Here is an 18884-nt window from a genome sequence, read left to right on the forward strand (position 1 = left end):
GTCCGTTCTTAACATGAAATTGTTCTTAACCTGAAGCACCACTTTAGCTAATGGGGCCTCCCGCTGCCACCGCACCGCTGGAGCACGATTTCTGTTCTCATCCTGAAGCAAAGTTCTTAACTCGAGGTACTATTTCTGGGTTAGCGGAGTCTGTAACCTGAAGCGTCTGTAACCTGAAGCGTATGTAACCCGAGGTACCACTGTATTACATTCAGAGGCCACTCTGCTCACTGGGGCAAGACAGTTTGAGAATATTACACCAATTCTGGCCCAACTGCACTGGCTGGCAACTAGCTTCCAGACCCAATTCAAAGTGTGGTTTTGACTTACAAAGCTTTAAACAGCTCAGGACCGCAATATCGCTAGGGCTGCCTCTCCCCATATAAACCATCCCAAATTCTGTGTTCATCATCTGAGGCCCTTCTTTGAGTGACTCCTCCATTGAGGTCTGGAGGGTGGCAACAGAAGAAGAGGCCTTTTCTGCAGGGGCTCCTCATTTGTGGAATGCTCTCCCCAGGAAGGTTCTTCTGGTGCTGTCCTTAAAGACTTTTATGGTCCAGGTGAAAATATTCTTCTTCAACCAGGCCTTTGGCTGATTAATATTCTAGAGACTTTTAAATGTGTTTGTTGGTGGGGGTGTTATTGTTTTGTAATACTGTAAATTGTTTTGTAATAAGTCAATAGTAAAGGCTCAAATAAAGGGAGGTATAAATAAATAAAATAAACTACATGTCTCCCATGATCCTGCTACAAGCTAATGAGCACTTTTGCATGGAATGGTGTGGAAGACCAAAGATGGAAACACCGAAAGCACAAGGACCTTCATTTCACCAGTAGCAATGCTACTGGGATATTTGCAAGACCTATTTCCCCAGAGAGAACTTATTTGTGCAACCAGCTGCAAATCAGGAAGGCCTTTGGTGCTATTTTAAAAACACTTCCCAGTGTTTACGTATTCCCAGTAATACGTGGTTGAAACATACAGGCTCTGGAATGGCCACTACAGTCCTCTAGATGCAATAGACTACAACATCCATCAGTCCCAGCCACCAGGGCCAATGGCCAATGATGATGGGAGTTGTAGCCCAGCCAGTGTTAGAAACTGGGATGGGTTGTGGGTGTCAAAACAGAATGTCTGATCGCCACGGGGGGCGGGGCATCAGCAACACTTTTTATTTATTATTTTGATAAGAATGAAATAATACACAATTCACATATGTGACACATTGTTAATACCACATTTTAAGCAGAAATTGTTAACACACGTTTAATTTGGTGTTTACAATAAAAATATTGGTACCACAGTTCAGTTTTCAAAACACTCAACTCCTTCTTGTTAAACTCCTTAACATATTGTCTATCCTTAACATATACAGTGGTACCTCTGGTTACGTACTTAATTCGTTCCGTAGGTCCGTTCTTAACCTGAAGCACCACTTTAGCTAATGGGGCCTCCTGCTGCCGCCATGCCGCCAGAGCATGATTTCTGTTCTCATCCTGAAGCAAAGTTCTTAACCCGAGGTACTATTTCTGGGTTAGCGGAGTCTGTAACCTGAAGCGTATGTAACCCAAGGTACCACTGTACTTCAAGGCTTCAAATCACATACATTTCAGTAATCATTGAGTGTCAACCAGGCACAAAAAATGGCACCCATACTTTTTGAGGTGCTCGCAAATGGAGAATTCTTTGGGTGCAAAATGTGCCCGGCGCCCAGCTAATTTCGAACCCTGATCCCAGCAGCAATATCTGGACAGGAACCACAATGGCTATTAAAGAGAAATCTCTAACCTATACTCTCCCCTCCAGAGTATTTCTCTGTGTGTATTATCATACTATATTCTACTGTGCCTTCAGAAAGTGCCAAGGGGCTCCCAAGAGTCTTTCATCCAGGCAATGAAAAAGCCCGCTTCTCCTCAGATTTACCACTGTTATACAATCAGACACTTACTTGCTGCCTTGCAGGACATCTTCAGGAGAAGAAAAGACTAAGGAGTAAACCCTACACAAATCCAGAGTGGAGACCCTAAGACGGTTGGATGGCTCCTTGTACACCTCCTTCCTGGAACTCCTGCACCCAAGCTGGTGCCAAACGTATTGCTCTCCTTTCCTTTGGACCACATCAACCAGGCCAGGGGAGGTCTTGTTGTCTGGGCAACCCAGGACCTCCACACACACTGCCCAGGCTTTCACTTGCTGCAGCTAACACAGCAAAAACAATGCGGGAGGCAGCAGTTATGAGTTACCAGTCTCTACAGCCACAGCAGGTGCTGTGATTCTCCAGTAGTTGGACTTCACCCCCAGAGGTGCACTCCATTGTCTCTCCTGAAAGAGAGACGGATGCCAACAACAACAATCAGACACTCTCCGAACACTGCTAACCTGCCTGTGTTTACTCCACAGTAAGCCTCATTGAGTTCAATATTCTTCTTATATTCTTAGGTACAAATTTGCAGAGCAGAAGTTCTCTCATTTCTGCAAATGTCCGTTCGCAATCCAAAGCTAATTCTGAACCAAGGAACATTTAAGCCTTTCCAATTTAAGCTTTGAACTAAAGTGCCCTGGTAACAATGTGGCATGCAATAAAATAGCTTTATATTTAGGGTCCTTCAGCCCAACCTATACTGAAGAAGCTACTTCTGAAAATCCACCCAACAGAGCCACTTTTATCTAGGAAAACAGTATTATCATTTGCACATACCATAAGATAAAGGTGAGTGAGCATAACAGTGCCTTTGAAAAACAAAATTGGAAGTGATCCTTCGGAAAGTAGAAAACTGAAGCCTCGTGACAAGGCCATGGGGCAGAATAACCACAGATCTGTGAGAAATTCAGACCGAACTAAGGCCTTGTTTGTGTTCAGTTCTATTACATTCAACTTGCTTCCAATGCAGTCATGTCAAACCACCACCTACAGAGAAATTAATGAGGGGGAAACTGAAATACTTCTTTTTGTTATTATGAAGGGATGATTTATTGACTAACAGAGATTGCTCGTTTCAGTCATTTTTTATTTTGCAGAGAACTCATCTGATTTTGACATCTCAATGTTAGATATAACATTCCAGATTAATATGTCTTCTAAAATTTTATATCCAATTCACACACATACACATTTCCACTTCTTTTATTCCTTCAAGCTATTCAACCCTTGGTTAGGTTTTGTTTTAAAACACAGCCCGGCACATTTTTTTAATAGAAACCCATTTTGCATTATCAAATGTAGCTACTTAGTCAACACATTATTGACGCAAAGAACGAAAATACAAAACAAGAAGGCTGGAAGTTGCAACTGACAAATTAGCACTTCACAACCCCAACTGCCCACCTCCCGTGCTGATGGTGACTGGGTCCACACTCCTTACAAGAAGCTTACAAGAAGCTACCAGAACCCTGGTAGTCTTGTGCCCATGGAATTCCCTCCCCAATGAGGTGTGTTTCACACCTTTTAGGAAACATCTTTTTCAAAAAGCTTTTGGGGGAGGAATGAGGTGAAGAATTGTTTGTTGATCTCCCATAGTTGGATTTGTAAATGCATAATTTCATGCTGTCTTTTCCTATTGTGTCATAATAATAATAATAATAATAATTTTTATTTATACCCCGCTCTCCCCAGCCAAGGCCAGGCTCAGGGCGGCTAACAAACAATAATAAAAACAAGTTGAATGAATACAACTTAAGAACAAGATTAAAATACAACATTTAAATATTGAAACATTAAAATGCAGCCTCATCACAGGAGGAGAAAGGAAAAAGAAAGAGGGGGAGGGAATCAAATTGGCTCCAAGCCAAAGGCCAGGGGAAACAACTCTGTCTTACAGGTCCTGCGGAAAGAAATCAGATCTTGCAGCGCCCTGGTCTCATGAGACAGAGCGTTCCACCAGGCCGGAGCCAGAGTTGAAAAGGCTCTGGTTCTATTTATGGACCTTAAGGTCCTCCGTGGGGCATACCGGGAGAGGCGGTCCCGTAGGTACGAGGGTCCTAAGCCGTGAATGGCTATGTAGCTGTGGCATTTGTTTTTGTTTTTATTGTAGTATATGAGACTGATAAATATCATCCTACATTATTTTTACAAAGAACTCTGGACCAGTCCTGAGGAACGTTGTCCAACATAGCTAGCAAAGTATGATGCCCATTAGGAAAAAAATACAAGCAATAAGAGGTGGGCTTTGTTTCAGCAACTCCCAGCTTAATAGAAAAAGTGTACAGTGGTACCTTGGTTTCCGAACAAAATGTGTTCTGGAAAATCCGTTCAATTCTCAGAACCGTTCAAATACCAAAGCACGGCTTCCGATTGGCTGCAGGAGCATCCTACAGCCAATCAAAAGGCATGGAAGCCGTGCCAGACATTCGGCTTCCGAAAATCGTTCAAAAACCGGAACACTCACTTCCGGGTTTTGATCATTCAGGAGCTGATTTGTTTGGGAGCCAAGGCATTTGGCTTCCAAGGTACAACTGTACTTTGTTAAGATTGCTTCATACAGAGCAGTTCCTGGCCCTACTGTTCTCTCCTAGCCTCTCTAACACTCTCCCAATCCTTTCTTCCATACTTCCTGTTCCCCCTTCAAAGTCCTCCCTTGCTACTGCTGGGTTTACTTTTGATCTTCATACATATTTCTACAAGCTGACACTTTCTGTTCTGTTTTTAAAAGCTGAAAAAAGGCATGACTAAATGGAGATAAACGACAATGCCATGAAAGTTGGTGATTATTCAAGCACGCATGAAAACTATCACTGCAAGTAACTGAATATCAGAGAAACACATGCTATCACTCCCTCTCCCCAAAAGCACAGTGCTATGTCATAAAAATGAAAGGACATATAGCAAAAAAATAATTTAAGCAATGTATGACAATATTACAAATATGCCCTAGAGAATGCAACAGCTGCTCCATCCACACAGTTCCATGATCTCTGCAGGTACTATGTTCAAATTCATTAGTCTGCTACTACAGCTTTAGACTATTATTAAGTATGCCAGATGGCAATGTTTTTATATCCTCTTCAAATTGCTCATTTATCCTGAATTCACATAGAAGGCAAGGAAAAGACCGAACCAGGTTCCTGTCCTGCTAACTCTTCCCTTGGAGTTCACCAGAAGTCCAGAGGCTCAAGGACCTAAAAGCTCTTTCCCATTCTCCATAACTGCACTGAATAACTTAAAGTATGCATGGTCACGATCAGTCCTCAGTAGAAACTGACCCATGCATTACAACAGGCAGGACCACAACTCTTACCAACATACATGTGCATGGTTTGCAGCCCCTAAAGCTGGTCTAGTAGCCCACCAGCCACTGGTGAAATACAATTCCCATCAACCCCAGCAAGCATGATCATAGAATTATAGAATTGGAAGGGACCCCAAGGGTCATCGAGTCCAACCCCCTGCAATGCAGGAATCTCAGCTAAAGCATCCATGACAGATGGCCACCCAACCTCTGTTTAAAAACCTCCTTCTTTTAGGAATTCTAGGTGCTGAAATCCCAATGGAGCAGAAAAGACTACAGTCATACCTCGGGATAAATACGCTTCAGGATAAGTATTTTCGGGTTGCGCTCCACGGCGACCCTGAAGTAACGGAGCGTGTTACTTCCGGGTTTCACCACTCGCGCATGTGCAGACGGTCAAAATGATGTAACACGCATGCGTGGAAGCAGCGAAACACGATCCGCGCACGCGCAGACGCACAGTCACATCTTACGTTCTGTTCAGGATGCAAACGGGGCTCCGGAACAGATCCCATTCGCATCCCGAGGTACCACTGTATTTATATATGCGACCACAGCTGCTCGGATGTTAATGACCCAGAAATGGAAAGAAGACAAAGTCCCTACCAGAGAAGAATGGCAGATTAAGTTGATGGATTATGCCAAAATGGCAAAAATGACCAGAAGAATGAGAAATCAGGAAGACCAAAATTTTAATAAGGTAAGGGATGGGGGAAATTTATAATTTATCTTAAAAACCATTGTAAACAGGTAAAATTATTAGTAGGATTGGAATGACACTTGTAGTTTAATGTCGAATTTTGGATATAATAGAGATGTAAAAGATTTGGATTATTATAAAAGATGCAGGTAGAAATGGTTAACAAAAAGACCCACAAAGGAGGGAGGAGGGAAGTTCAGGAAAGTCTTTGGAATCTTGTTTTTATGTTGATTGTTGATAATTGACTGTAAAACTTTAAACTGAAAAACTAAATAATTTAAAAACAAAACAAAACCCCTCTAAGGAAGGAGAGTCCACAACCTCTCGAGGGAGCCTGTTCCACTGTCGAACAGCTCTGATTGTCAGAAAGTTCTTCCCAATGTTTAGTCGGAATCTCCTTTCTTGTAACTTGGATGAATTGGTTCAGGTCCTAGCCTTCGGAGCAGGAGAAAACAAGACAGTGATAACGACCAACTTGGATGGATTTAAAAGAGGATTAGACAAATTCATGGGTGCAGCAATAAAACTGCTAGCACTTTTGCAAAGCTAAACAGGGTCTGGTGTGGTTTCAAACTGGATGGGAGACTGAATGCTGAGATTGCTGCTTTGCAGCGGGTTGGACTGGATGACCCTCGAGGTCCCTTCCAAACTCTACAATTATATGATTCCATGGCAAGGCTATCAACGGCTTCTAACCATGATGGATATGTTTTACCTCCATGGTTGGAGGTATTACGCCTCTGAATGCCAGTTGCTGGGAATCACACATGGGGAGAATGCTATTGCCCTCAGGTTCTGCTTTTGGACTTCCAATGAACATCTGGTTGGCCTCTGTGGGAACAGGATGCTGGACTAGATGGGCCTTTGTGGCCTGATCCAGCAGAGCTCTTCTTAAGGTGCCAAATAAGATGTTCCCAAGCCACCACTGTCACCACCCAAAAAGCATATTAATAGAAGCATGGTTTCTAGGCTTACCTATAAGAGTCCCCAGCAGTTTATCAGTCTGTAATAAGCAGCTGAAACGATAGCTGTAAAAAATGGGAAAGGGCAGAAAGAGAGAGAAACAACATCAGGAAAACACATTATAATGAGGACACTCATATTTTACAAACTGCTTTTTTAAATGCCTTCAGTCTGAAAAGAGGTTTGCTGTGAAGGAAGGGCTGGTGACTGCTCTAAGAAACCAAACAGAGAGCTTCACACTGGGTGTGCAGAGCAAGCTGCAGAGACCAATTTTTTGGGCCCAGGCCATTACTGTACTTCCAAACCTAAATTATTTGCTGCAACACTAGTAGTGGTTCTAGCCTGAACTTTTCATTTTATTCCTGGTCTCCCAATTGGCAAAACCTAAGGAGTTTCCGTGTGCTGCTCTGGTTTGCCAGAAGTGGCTTAGTCATGCTGGCCACATAACCCGGAAGCTGTCTGCGGACAAACGCCGGCTCCCTCAGCCAGTAAAGTGAGATGAGCGCCGCAACCCCAGAGTCATCCGCGACTGGACTTAATGATCAGGGGTCCCTTTATCTTTACCTTTAAGATGAATTATTTGGTTCTTTCTGGAAGAGACACTTCGGCCTCCAACTTCAACATAGGATATTTGCAATTAATCAACTTAATTGTTAATGTTTGAACAAATGAGATACAAAAAAGTGCATAAAGAACAAGGAAGAGAGAGAGACTCTTTGAAATAAAGAAGCAAGAGCGGTACTGCAACAATAACAGCATTAAATAAAAGCGTCCTTCCATAAATCCCAATGTGAGCTGAATATCCATGCAGTAAACAATAAACTGAAAGCAAACTGCATAAATGTTGTCAGATTGTTTTCCTTTTCGTCTTGCATGACTTACATTCCTTAATTTTTCCATAGCTGCTAATACCCAAAGTTACCAAGTCCAAATTTCAATCAATCAGTCTTTAGAGATCTCAAATATCTTGCTATAGTAAGCCCAGATGCTGTCTCCAGATAATAATCAGATGTTTTTGAGATAGCTTTTGAGCTTCCACATCAAAGACAGGGTGATTTTTGGATTGGGGGAGTTACAGATTGACCTGTAATTGCTCCTACCTTGAGAAAGGCTTTGCCCCTAAATTGCTGCACTAACGGGCAATTCTATCATAATTTCACTAAGAGTGGGTTATTTGACTTGGCTATTTTACTAAACAATAAAGGATGCATATAAAACCGATTTAGAACTTTCAAGGCAGTTTCCCAAATTCTGGCCAAGGTTGATCTAAAACAGTGTTTCCCAAACTTGAGTCTCCAGCTGTTTTTGGACATAATCCCATCATCCCTGAACACTGGTCCTGCTAGCTAGGGATGATGGGAGTTGTAGTCCAAATACAGCTGGAGACTCATGTTTGGGAAATACTGATCTAAAATGCGTTTTACACCAATTCCCCCCCATAAGTATCTTCTATTGATTCTCCCATCTTGTTCTCAGCAGATTTTTAATTTCTCCAAAGAAACCATCACAGCTTACACTTGGATATTATAGTTTGCAGAGATAAGCCCTTTCCCCTTAGGGTTCTCTTTATAAATTAAATGTTGAATGCAATTAATTTCATGTTCTTAAACTAGTAAATTTTTGTATATAAAGAAGTTTTGCATATGCTTCTATTATTTCCAACATTTGCTTTGCTTACTTTTTCCAATAAAAGAAAAGGAAACAGAAAAGGTGAGTGTTGCTTCCTTGCCCATAACTTCAAAATTTCTGGAAATTTTACACTGCCAGGTGGAAGGCAGCAAAGCTCAACTAGCCTCTTTAGCTTTCAGAAAGAATTAGAGAATATGGTAAAAACTGCACTACACCTCATAGGACAAAAGTTGGAAACCAGACACAACAAGTATGGGGCTTGCCAAACGACAAGTTGGGAATCTCTGAGCTAGTGTACATGTCACATGTTCCTGTGCTTGCAAAGTCTGATGCTATGCTGGGTTCAATGGGGCATTATTCCCAAGTGTGCATGCATATGATTTGCCCAGCGCTATGCAGTTTTTTAGTTGCAAGGAGTTCCCACGTAGTGAAATGGGAGCAACTGGTAAGAATCAGTTTGTCAGTTTCACGACAGATGGGACTCAGTTGTGGGGAAGGGAAGCAGGTAATGCAAACAAACAAACAAACATAAAAACCAGTTATATGGTAGGACTCTTAATAGCTACAATGAATACATGCAGAGATGAGTCATCATCAAACCTCAGTGTGTGTTTCAGAGCAGCTTGTGAAAGAGCACATGCCCATACAAACTGTGTATTTACTAACCAGGAATCCTTGACTAGACAAGAGAGAGCAAGAACAGATTCTACATGGATATAGCGGTACCTTGGTTTACGAACTTAATCTGTTCTGGAAGTCCATTCTTAAATCAAAGTGTTCTTAAACCAAGGCATGCTATAGCAGCGGGGGACTCAATTTACAAATGGAACACACTCAACAGGAAGCGAAACATGTTCTTATTCCAAGGCAAAGTTCACAAACCAAAATACCACTGTACTTGCATTTTTTTTTTCTGTTACGAACTGTCCCGGTGTAAAATTAACTGAAGGGTTTCCAACCGGGTCTCTGCAACCAGTTGCACTATGGTGTGGTCCTACCGCCCCAGTCTAGGGACAAGAGCAAACACCAATGGGCCAGGGGCAGGGGACAATTGCTGGAGAAAGCGAGGCGGCATTTCCAAGTCAGGACCAGCAGAGCTTGTGAATGGTGCAGGGCTACAGCGTAGCAGAACTGGAAAAAAGTAAGTGTGCGATTTCAGAGAAAATCTCCAGGCATTAAGAAAGCCAGCAGCTACTACTGCGGCCTGTGTTTTGTTAGCCCCCAAAATGGAAAACGAGCAAGGTCCCAACCAAAGAAGAGTGGCAATTTAAGTTGACGAAATATGCACAACTCGCAGACTTACCATACAGAATAAAAGAAGAACATACGTTTCGAGAAGATTGGAAAACGCTTATTAAATGTATGGGGAATAATTTGTGTGTGGCTGAAAATGCTGGCAGCATTAAGATAAACTCCACAGTATGAATAAGTTTTGATGGGTGCAATAATGGAATTCTGAACGGTATATATAGATTTTTGTGAGATATGCAGGGATTTATGATATATGCAAAAGAAACCATGGAAAGAGAAGGAGGGAAGTCACTGATATCTTAAGGATGTTAAAATGAGTATCTTAAATTGTAAAAGAGAAAACTTAGTAAAAATTATATGCAAAAAAGAAAGCCAGCACCTAAGCAACTGGTTTTGGTTTCGAGTTGCTTTGGACTCGGGAGGGTATTTGCTGGGCAGAGTCAGGCCTGCGCGTTTTAAACAGGGGACGGGACGACGACGACGACCCAGGGGAGGGCAGCATTATTCCTTCCCCGGGCTGCGCCCGAGTCCCCGCCGAAAGAGACGGCCCCGCGCCTCCTTCCGCAGCCCGCCCCTCGGACTCACCTTCCTCTCCTCGGCAGCCTCTCCGGGCGGTCGCCGAAGCTGCCCGGGCCGCGCCTGACGCGTCCGCGGCCTTTTCCCGAGCCGAGCCTTCGGCCCCGAGAGCGCGGCTCTTTCGTTCGGGGAGCCCGGCTGGCTCCACTTCCCGCGCGAACCCCGCTGCGGAGCTCGGCGCCGGCTTCCCCGCCGCTTCCGGAGTCAGGCCCCGGCCGAGGCCGCCTCAGAGGCAGGGGCCTTCGGCAGTCCCGGCGTGTTTTCAACATGGCAGCGTCCAGGCGGGCTCAGGTGCTGCGGCTCTACCGGGCTTTGCTGAGGGAGAGCCAGAGCTTCAGCGCCTACGGATACAGGTACGGAAAAGGCTTCCTCCGCCTTCGGTTTGAAGGCCCCTCGCGGCCCTTTTCCCTCGAGGGCGGTGGGGTTTTCCCCTCTCTGAAAATAAAAGGTGCGTAGTAGGTTCTGCAGCCCCAACCCAATGGGGGCTGCAAGCTGACATGTCCCTATTGACCTGGGAGGAAGCCCCATTGAACTCGAGGCTGGAAACGAATTGGGTTGGGGTCCTGATGGCGTCTAAACTTGATTGGGAGGGTGGCTGGGGGCTATTTGGTCTTTTTGTGCTATATTTTGTTGCGCACGTTTTTAGAGATTCCCCTGCCCCCCCAAAAAAAACAGGGGGAGGAACCCTTATCTTTAACAAGCAGCTAAAAGATATTAGTTCCTGTTTGGTATGTTGGGGTTCTTAACGGGAACTTTCAAAACAACCACACGCCTTTGTATACAAAAGTTTAGCATTTCGGAAAGAAACCTTACTACACTGTTTCCTTCCTGCCGTGTATACCTATGTTTCTGTGTTATGTGGGACTTCCTAGTAAATCTGTTGCTATTGTTATTGTTTGTTGCATTTATATGCTGTGTATCTTTAAACAAGAGCTTAATGATATTAATTCCTGTTTGGTATATTTCTTTTTTCTTTTTCCTTTTTCCTTTCTCCTCCTGTGATGAGGCTGCATTTTAATATTTTAATGTTTCAATATTTTAATGTTGTATTTTAATCTTGTTTTTAAGTTGTATTCGTTCAACTTGTTTTTATTATTGCTTGTTAGCTGCCCTGAGCCCGGCCTTGGATGGTGAGGGCGGAGTATAAATAAAAATTATTATTATTATTATAATATTGGGATTCTTACAGGAACTTAAAAGAAATAGCAACACACCCTTGTATACAAAAGGTAGCATTTCAGAAAGAAACCTTACTGTTCTTTCCTGCAGTGTTCCTGTGTTAATTGGGACTTCCTAGTAAATCTGTTGTTGTTGTTTATTACATTTACCTGCCACGTTTTATCCAAAGGAGCTCAAGATGCTGCACATGGTTCGCCTCCCCATTTTATCCTCACAACAACCCTGTGAAGTAGGTTAGGCTGAAAAATGGTGACTGGCCCAATGCCACCCAGTGGGCTTCATGGCTAAGCTGGAATTTGAACCCTTGTCTCCCAACACTCTAACCATTATGCCATACTGAAGTGCAGCCTTAGGGAGCAATTCTATAGCAAGATCCCCTGGGTTGTGCAGGTTAGAATCCAGCAGGTTTCCAGCTGAGCCAGGAGACTCCAGAACAGCATCCTCCACTCAGCCACAGATACCAGCAGATCTTAACTTAGTTTAAGCCATGAAAAGGGTAATGACATGGCAGGGACCAGAAAGGGTGGAAGCTAAAGGCCTATTCATTATGCCAGGTGACCTGGCAACTCCGCTTACACTAGCCTACAAGGTGATATAACTCAAACAGTATTTTAAATGCTTGTTTTATCTCTGTCAGGCTTAGGTCAGTGCAGCCAGCAGCAGCCCTGCTACTGAGTGAGTTTGGATCTGCTGTGACTTTACACCAGTTCCTTGAGTATAGGATTGCTTGTTGGGCTGCATAAGTGTACCTTGACCCCAGCCCTTGAAAGACAGGCTAAAAAAAAAACAATGAGTGAGAGCTCCTCAGGCATGGAAAATCACATAATTAGTTTCCTGGTGAGCCATGTTTGATCTTCATACCTATTAGAAAGGAACAGTTTCAACTTTAAGGTGTGGCATTTACCCCCACTCTCAGAACAGCTTGACCCCAGTTGCAATGGATTTTTCTATCAAATTGTTGGTACAGCCCAATCCAAACAGAAGCAGGATGCCCCTCATTGCCAGTTGCTGTGAATTGCAAGTAGGTAGTTTGCTTTTGAGCTCAAAGGCATTTGGTTGGCCACAGTGAGAGTCATTGGCCTGGCTCTTTTTATGCTGTTATCTTATGTATACTGTATACAGGTCTATGAGAAATTGTCGAGGAAGGATGTGTACCGTTACAACCTTTGGGTCTGAACTGTTCATACATTGCAAGAGAGCATTGATTCTTTAAAGATATGTTTGAGTTTTCAAAAAACAACATGCAAACAAGGCAAACCACAAAGAAACAAAGAACAATGGCTTTATGGAGCACATTGTTGCAGTTGGAACAAAATAAACAGAGGGTTCAGTTTTGCAGACATCGTAATAAGGGATTCCTCAAAGGGAGATTTTTAGAATAAGAGCTGCATATTGATAAGGTATCCTCAGCACATACTGTAGAAGCATGTGTCAATGGGAGCCTCTGCAGTGTGCAAGTATTTATTTATAAAACATATAACATCTTTATAAAACCCATACATCAAAATGGTCTTGTTCTGTAACCCATTTTAGAACCCTCATAGGATGGGTTAAATGTAACATCACCCAGAATTGTAGAGGGCCCCAAGGGTCATTTAGTCCAGCCTCATGCAATGTTGGGCAATCACAACTAAAGTAGGAGGAGGATATGCCATTTTTATTCACTAGTACTTTGACAAATCTAGAGTCGACTACTCAAAAGTAACAGCACAATCCTAACCATGTCTGCTCAGAAGGAAGTCGAACTGAGTTCAGTAGGGTTTACTCCCAGGTAAGTGGATACAGGATTGTAGCCTGAGCCTCCTGTCTTCTGCCAACCAAACTCAGTGGATACATTAAATAAATCTTGGGACAGAAAGCCGCCCGTGTATTGATCTTCTGGGTTTCTCTTCTTCAGGCAGGAGACACTGGTTGCATACACATCATATATTTTAAATATATACCCCAAGAATCCTGGGAACTGTAGTTTACCCCTCACAGAGCTACAGTTCCTGAGATTTGTTTTGGTAGAAATGTGCTTTAAACGTATGGGGTTTACACAGCTGGTGGCTCCTGCCTGAAGAGCATAAACCCAGAACAACAATGAACATGGGGGGGGGGGGTTCCTTCCCAAGGTTTCTTTAATGCACTGGAACTTTCTACATAATGGCATCTATTTCGAATGCAAGGTCCTCCAAAACGCTGTGTTAGCTTTTAGACGCGCAGCCCCATGAAAATCCACCTGGAGATGCATGAAGAGTGCTTTTAGGCCTGCTTACATGATAAGGGAAGGTCTGCGACATGGAAATAAATGAACACCATGTTCCTTAGTAGCTCCCATTATTTTTAGTGGGGGGTAGCCATGGCTCTGTAGTTAAGCATCTGCTAACCACAAAGCCTAGGGCTTGCTGATCAAAAGGTCAGCGGTTCGAATCCCCGCAACGGGGTGAGCTCCCGTTGTTTGGTCCCTGCTCCTGTCAACCTAGCAGTTCGAAAGCACGAAGTGCAAGTAGATAAATAGGTACCGCTCCGGCGGGAAGGTAAATGGCATTTCCGTGTGCTTCTCTGGTTCGCCATAAGCGGCTTAGTCATGCTGGCCACATGAAGCCAGTAAAGCGAGATGAGCGCCGCAACCCCAGAGTCGGTCACGACTGAACCTAATGGTCAGGGGTCCCTTTACCTTTACCTTGCATGCAAAAGGTTCCAGGATCAATCCTCAGCATCTCTGAGTATGGTTGGGAAGGACTTCTGCTTGAAATCCTGGAAAGCTGCTGCCAGCCAGTGTAAGACAATAAACTGAGCTATGTAGACCAATGTGTTGGTTAAATGCAAGGCATCTTCACAGCTGTAATGGAATTGGCATTGTTATTGAATGGCTTGGGATTTCAACATGCTTGTTAATTTTGGTTCGTAGGAGCCAGTGTGATGTTCCTTGCAATGAGCCTTCTGGCACATTATTTTTAGAGAAGCATTTTACCAGCTTATTCATTCACTTAGGTTTGATCTGGAAATCAGAAGTATTTGATGTACTGCCGCAACTTGCTTTTCTGCAACTTGTTCTTTCAATCAGAGGTTTGAATAACGTTGTCACTGGCATTGTAACTACAGAGTAATCTTGGGGCCTCTTCTATGCTGGAGTTTGTGAAACTTAATGAAAACACTTAACTACTCTCTTGTGGCGGATATTGTGCTCCCTTCAGGTTTTGAATTGCTTTTTGTTTTTCTCCATTGGTTTTCGTGCCTGGGTGCAGCAGGCGGCAAACAAAGTAGATTCCAAAATGGAAGTTAAAACAGCTAAAGTGCAAATCGAAAACAAAGACTAAGAGGCTAGAGTCGAGAGATGTGCGTGAGGGCTTCTAGCAGAGATAAAATGCCGCTAGGACTGAGATTAGAAAACAGTTAGTTGAAGCTGCACTTAATCACCAGGGACACCATCCAGTTCACTGTGAGTGCAACATCTGAACCCCAAAGATTTCCAAATGCTCCATGGAGGCCTGCTCCCTTGCTCCGCCATATGCTTTCACAAAGGCAGTGGGCTGCACCTCCTGCATCACTACCCAGAACTTGGATAGAACTCTTGGTTCAGTGCTTATTACTTGTGCTTCAGAGTGTGGCCCCAGTGTGCAGACACTGTGTCCATGGTGGACAGGTGATGACCCAAGTTTTGTGGTCTCAACCTTATCTTATAAATCTTTTACTTCTAGCGCATAGGGCTGGGACTTAGCCTCAAAATCCCTTCTTCTTCTTCTTCTTCTTCTTATTATTATTATTATGCTATGCTATGCTTCACCTGAGGATCACGGGGCAGTTTACCATATAAAAACACAAGCTTTGACTTCAATCTACTATGTGCTCAGAAAAGCATCTTGAGCATTGCAGATTTGTTTTGTGCATCTTCTTCTTTTTTGGCATAATAAAGGATTTTATAAGGGAATGATAAAGTTACAATCCATGTAATAAGTTTGATTTTATTATTCCTTTTAAAATCCCAATTTAAGTAGCAGGCCTTGGTTACAGCTCATGCTTTGTCTGGGGTAAGACAACCATGAGCCTAGCTTCAGACAACATGCTAAACTAAACTTTGGCTTTGCTCACAACAGAAGCAGAACCAGAGGAACAAAGTGGCTGTGATCTCTGGGAACCAAAGTGTTGTGCTAAACCATGATTTGGATTAGCATTGCATTCAGACCTGGTCAATGTGCTCTGAACATTCTGAAGTGTTGTATAGATAAGTCTAAAAAGGTAAAGGTAAAGGACCCCTGGACGGTTAAGTTCAGTCAAAGGCAACTGTGGGGTTGTGGCACTCATCTCGTTTGTCCGCAGGCAGTTTTTCCGGGTCATATAGCCAGCATGACCAAACCGCTTCTGGTGCACGGAGGACCATGAGAAGTGCCAGAGCGCACGGAAACACCGTTTACCTTCCTGCTGCAGCGGTACCTATTTATTTGCACTGGTGTGCTTTCGAACTGCTAGGTTGGCAGGAGCTGGGACAGAGCAATGGGAGCTCACCCCGTCTCAGGGATTCGAACCGATGACCTTCCAATCAGCAAGCCTAAGAGGCTCAGTGGTTTAGACCACAGCACCGAAGCACTGTATAAATGCATGTCCCTCCGAAGCACTGTATAAATGCATGATTGTTAGTATTCAGCATATTTCTATATTCCTCAAACTCTTGGTCCTCTGCATCGTAATAGTTCTTTTACAGCTTGTCTTTCACAATTTTGGCAATCATGTGGACACTCATTTTTCATCTCTTAAAATTTGCTTAGGACATATGCCATCAGAAGAATAAGGGATGCTTTCAGAGAAAACAAAAACATAAAGGATTCAGAAGAAATAGAAACACTAATGAACAAAGCAAAAGCTAGTCTGGAAATGATACACCGTCAGGTAAGCATGTTTTTCTTACCAGTTTAATTAAATTGCAAAAATGTTGCTGTCTCCTTCCAAATGTGTAACTTCGATCTGTTACACGGCTCTGCTGAATGTATTAACAGTTGGTGAAAATTATTATAATTAGTTTTATTTATTTATTTTGTTAGTTGCTTTATCTTGCCCAAGGCAACCTAAAGCAGCTTACAACCAACCAACAAAACAAAAAACTCACATACATACATTAAAACCAAAAGAAGGGGGAAATACATTAAAAACATCCCATGTACTTTGAAGAGGCCACAGATAGTTAAAGGCCTGGTTATAGAGGAAAGTTTCTGCATGGGGCCTAAACATATACAATGAGTCTTCCTGGGGAGAATATCATTCCACAAATGGGGAGCCACCACAGAAAAGGCCCACTGTTGTGTTGCCACCCTCCAGACCTCTTGTGGAGAGGGCACAAGAAGAAGGAATTTCAGGTGATGATCGCAGGGTCTGGGTTGGCTTATATGGGGCAAGGCGATCCAGGTATTGCAATCCTGAGCCATTTAGGGCTTTATATGTTAAAACCAGCACTTTGAATTGGGACCAGAAACTAATTGACACCCAGTGCACTCAGGCCAGGATTAGTGTTATAATGTGCCAACTGTCTCTCCGTGGTGAGCAGTATATCCACTTTTAGACTTCCTCAGTGTGTACATATTCAAGGCGGTGTTTTTTCTTTCGTTGATGCCTTTGAAGAAATGATTTATCTGAAGGTATTTTATACCAAATCAAACCAGCAGCCAAGCCCAGTAATGTCTACTTCAGTTGAGAAGCAGTGTGGTGGAGAGCGAGTGTGGTGTAGTGGTTAAGAACAGTAGACTCGTAATCTGGTGAACCGGGTTCACGTCTCCGCTCCTCCACATGCAGCTGCTGGGTGACCTTGGGCTAGTCACACTTCTTTGAAGTCTGTCAGCCCCACTCACCTCACAGAGTGTTTGTTGTGGGGGAGGAAGGGAAAGGAAAATGTTAGCCGCTTTGAGACTCCTTCGGGTAGTGATAAAGCGGGATATCAAATCCAAACTTGTCTTCTTAAAAAAAAAAGAAGAAGAAGAAGAAGCAGTGTGGTATAGTATTTAGGACCCGAGAGACCTGGATTCAAATCTTCACACTCTGTCATGCATCTCACTGAGTGACCTGCCCCATGAGCCAGTCACCATATCTCAGCCTAAGCTACATCACATGGTATTTCTGCTTCCAGTGTCAAAGGCAGCATGCCACTGGATACCATCTTCTGGGAGGTTCTGCTTGGGCATGCGGTTGGCCACTTTGAGAACAAGATGCTGGACTAGTTGGGCTTTCGGCCTGATCCTACAGGCCTTTTTTCTTCTTCTTTTCTTTCAATCTTACGTTTGTGATGATAAAATGTGGGGGGTTAACCACGTAGGCCACCTTGAACTCCTTAGAGGAAAGCTGGTATGCAAATGGACTTATTTAAAAAGTTGACAGTGACTTTCCAAGGTGATGTATGGAGGCTTCTCCCAGCCCTGCTACCTTGGATTCTTCAACTAGAGGTAACCTGGGTTCCTCCACATGACCTGCAGTCTCCCACTCAGCAGTTTCCCCACTGGTCACTGGAGAAAGCATCATTGCTTATGTAATAATTTCACGTATTCCACCAGCTGCATCTTTATTTTTCTTTAGTAGAGGGGTGGCTAACTTCTAGTCCTTCACATGTTGGAAGACTGCAACTCCCATATTCCCTGATGATTAGCCATGCTGGCTGGGAATGACGGGAGCTGAAGTTCAGAAATATCTGAGAGGCCACAGCCAATTGGATGTCAGTCAAAAGATGGAATTGTACAGCCTCAACTGATTCAGGATTTTCCAAATCAGTATTTATAGACTGAAGTCTTAATGTGTTTAGATACACATACAGCAAGAGGCTGTGTACACAGTAGTTTTTAACACGATTGATGCACACATTACTCATTTGTTGTGCATCTTCCTTAGATCTTTCTGTTGCAAGGAAACCACATGTCCCCACCACAGTCTGGCTGTGCTAGATTTCGTATCAGGGGAAATGTAATACACATACATGCAAGTCCCACTGTTTTCAACGGGACTGTGTTCTCTGTAGTTAGCGTATCTTGTATTGCAGCCTACATTGGTGCTGATAACCCCAGGGTTACAGGTTTGCTTCCCCATATGGGAGAGCTGCATATTCCTGCATTTTCAGGCTTCCTCAACCTCGGCCCTCCAGATGTTTTGAGGTTACAATTCCCATCATCCCTGACCACTGGTCCTGCTAGCTAGGGATCATGGGAGTTGTAGGCCAAAAACATCTGGAGGGCCAAGGTTGAGGAAGCCTGGACTAGATGATCCCCAGGGTCCTTCCTGCTCTGCAGTTCTATGATTCCTGAATGTGACAGTGGTTTATGGAGTCAGAAATGTTTGAAATGGTGTCTAGATGGTATAAAAAAAATCACTTTATACAACTGTTGTATAACCATCATTTACTTAT

General features: G+C 43.4%; 2 protein-coding genes across 7 annotated transcripts in view; one reads left to right on the top strand and one right to left on the bottom strand.

Annotated features, from left to right (window-relative positions):
• Positions 1 to 10486, bottom strand: part of FARS2 (phenylalanyl-tRNA synthetase 2, mitochondrial) — a 198387-nt gene extending 187901 nt beyond the window's left edge. For 4 of the 6 annotated variants that reach the window (XM_083747364.1, XM_083747365.1, XM_083747360.1 and 1 more), the window contains exons 1-2: positions 10355 to 10484; positions 6902 to 6954 (exon numbers count right to left, since the gene is read on the bottom strand). The gene's annotated coding sequence lies outside the window, so the exon portion shown is untranslated. Of the gene's footprint in view, positions 1 to 6901; positions 6955 to 10354 lie in introns of all 6 variants that reach the window. The other 2 variants (XM_083747361.1, XM_083747363.1) reach the window with 1 other exon arrangement.
• A 77-nt stretch (positions 10487 to 10563) lies between these two features.
• Positions 10564 to 18884, top strand: part of LYRM4 (LYR motif containing 4) — a 56719-nt gene continuing 48398 nt past the window's right edge. Inside the window, exons 1-2 of the mRNA XM_083747469.1 lie at positions 10564 to 10698; positions 16273 to 16393. Coding sequence (XP_083603595.1) covers positions 10613 to 10698; positions 16273 to 16393 — 207 coding nt within the window. The 5' untranslated portion in view covers positions 10564 to 10612. The remainder of the gene's footprint in view (positions 10699 to 16272; positions 16394 to 18884) is intronic.

Source organism: Podarcis gaigeae (genome assembly GCF_964106915.1).
Source record: "Podarcis gaigeae genome assembly, chromosome: 7".
NCBI classification, from domain to species: Eukaryota; Metazoa; Chordata; class Lepidosauria; order Squamata; family Lacertidae; genus Podarcis; species Podarcis gaigeae.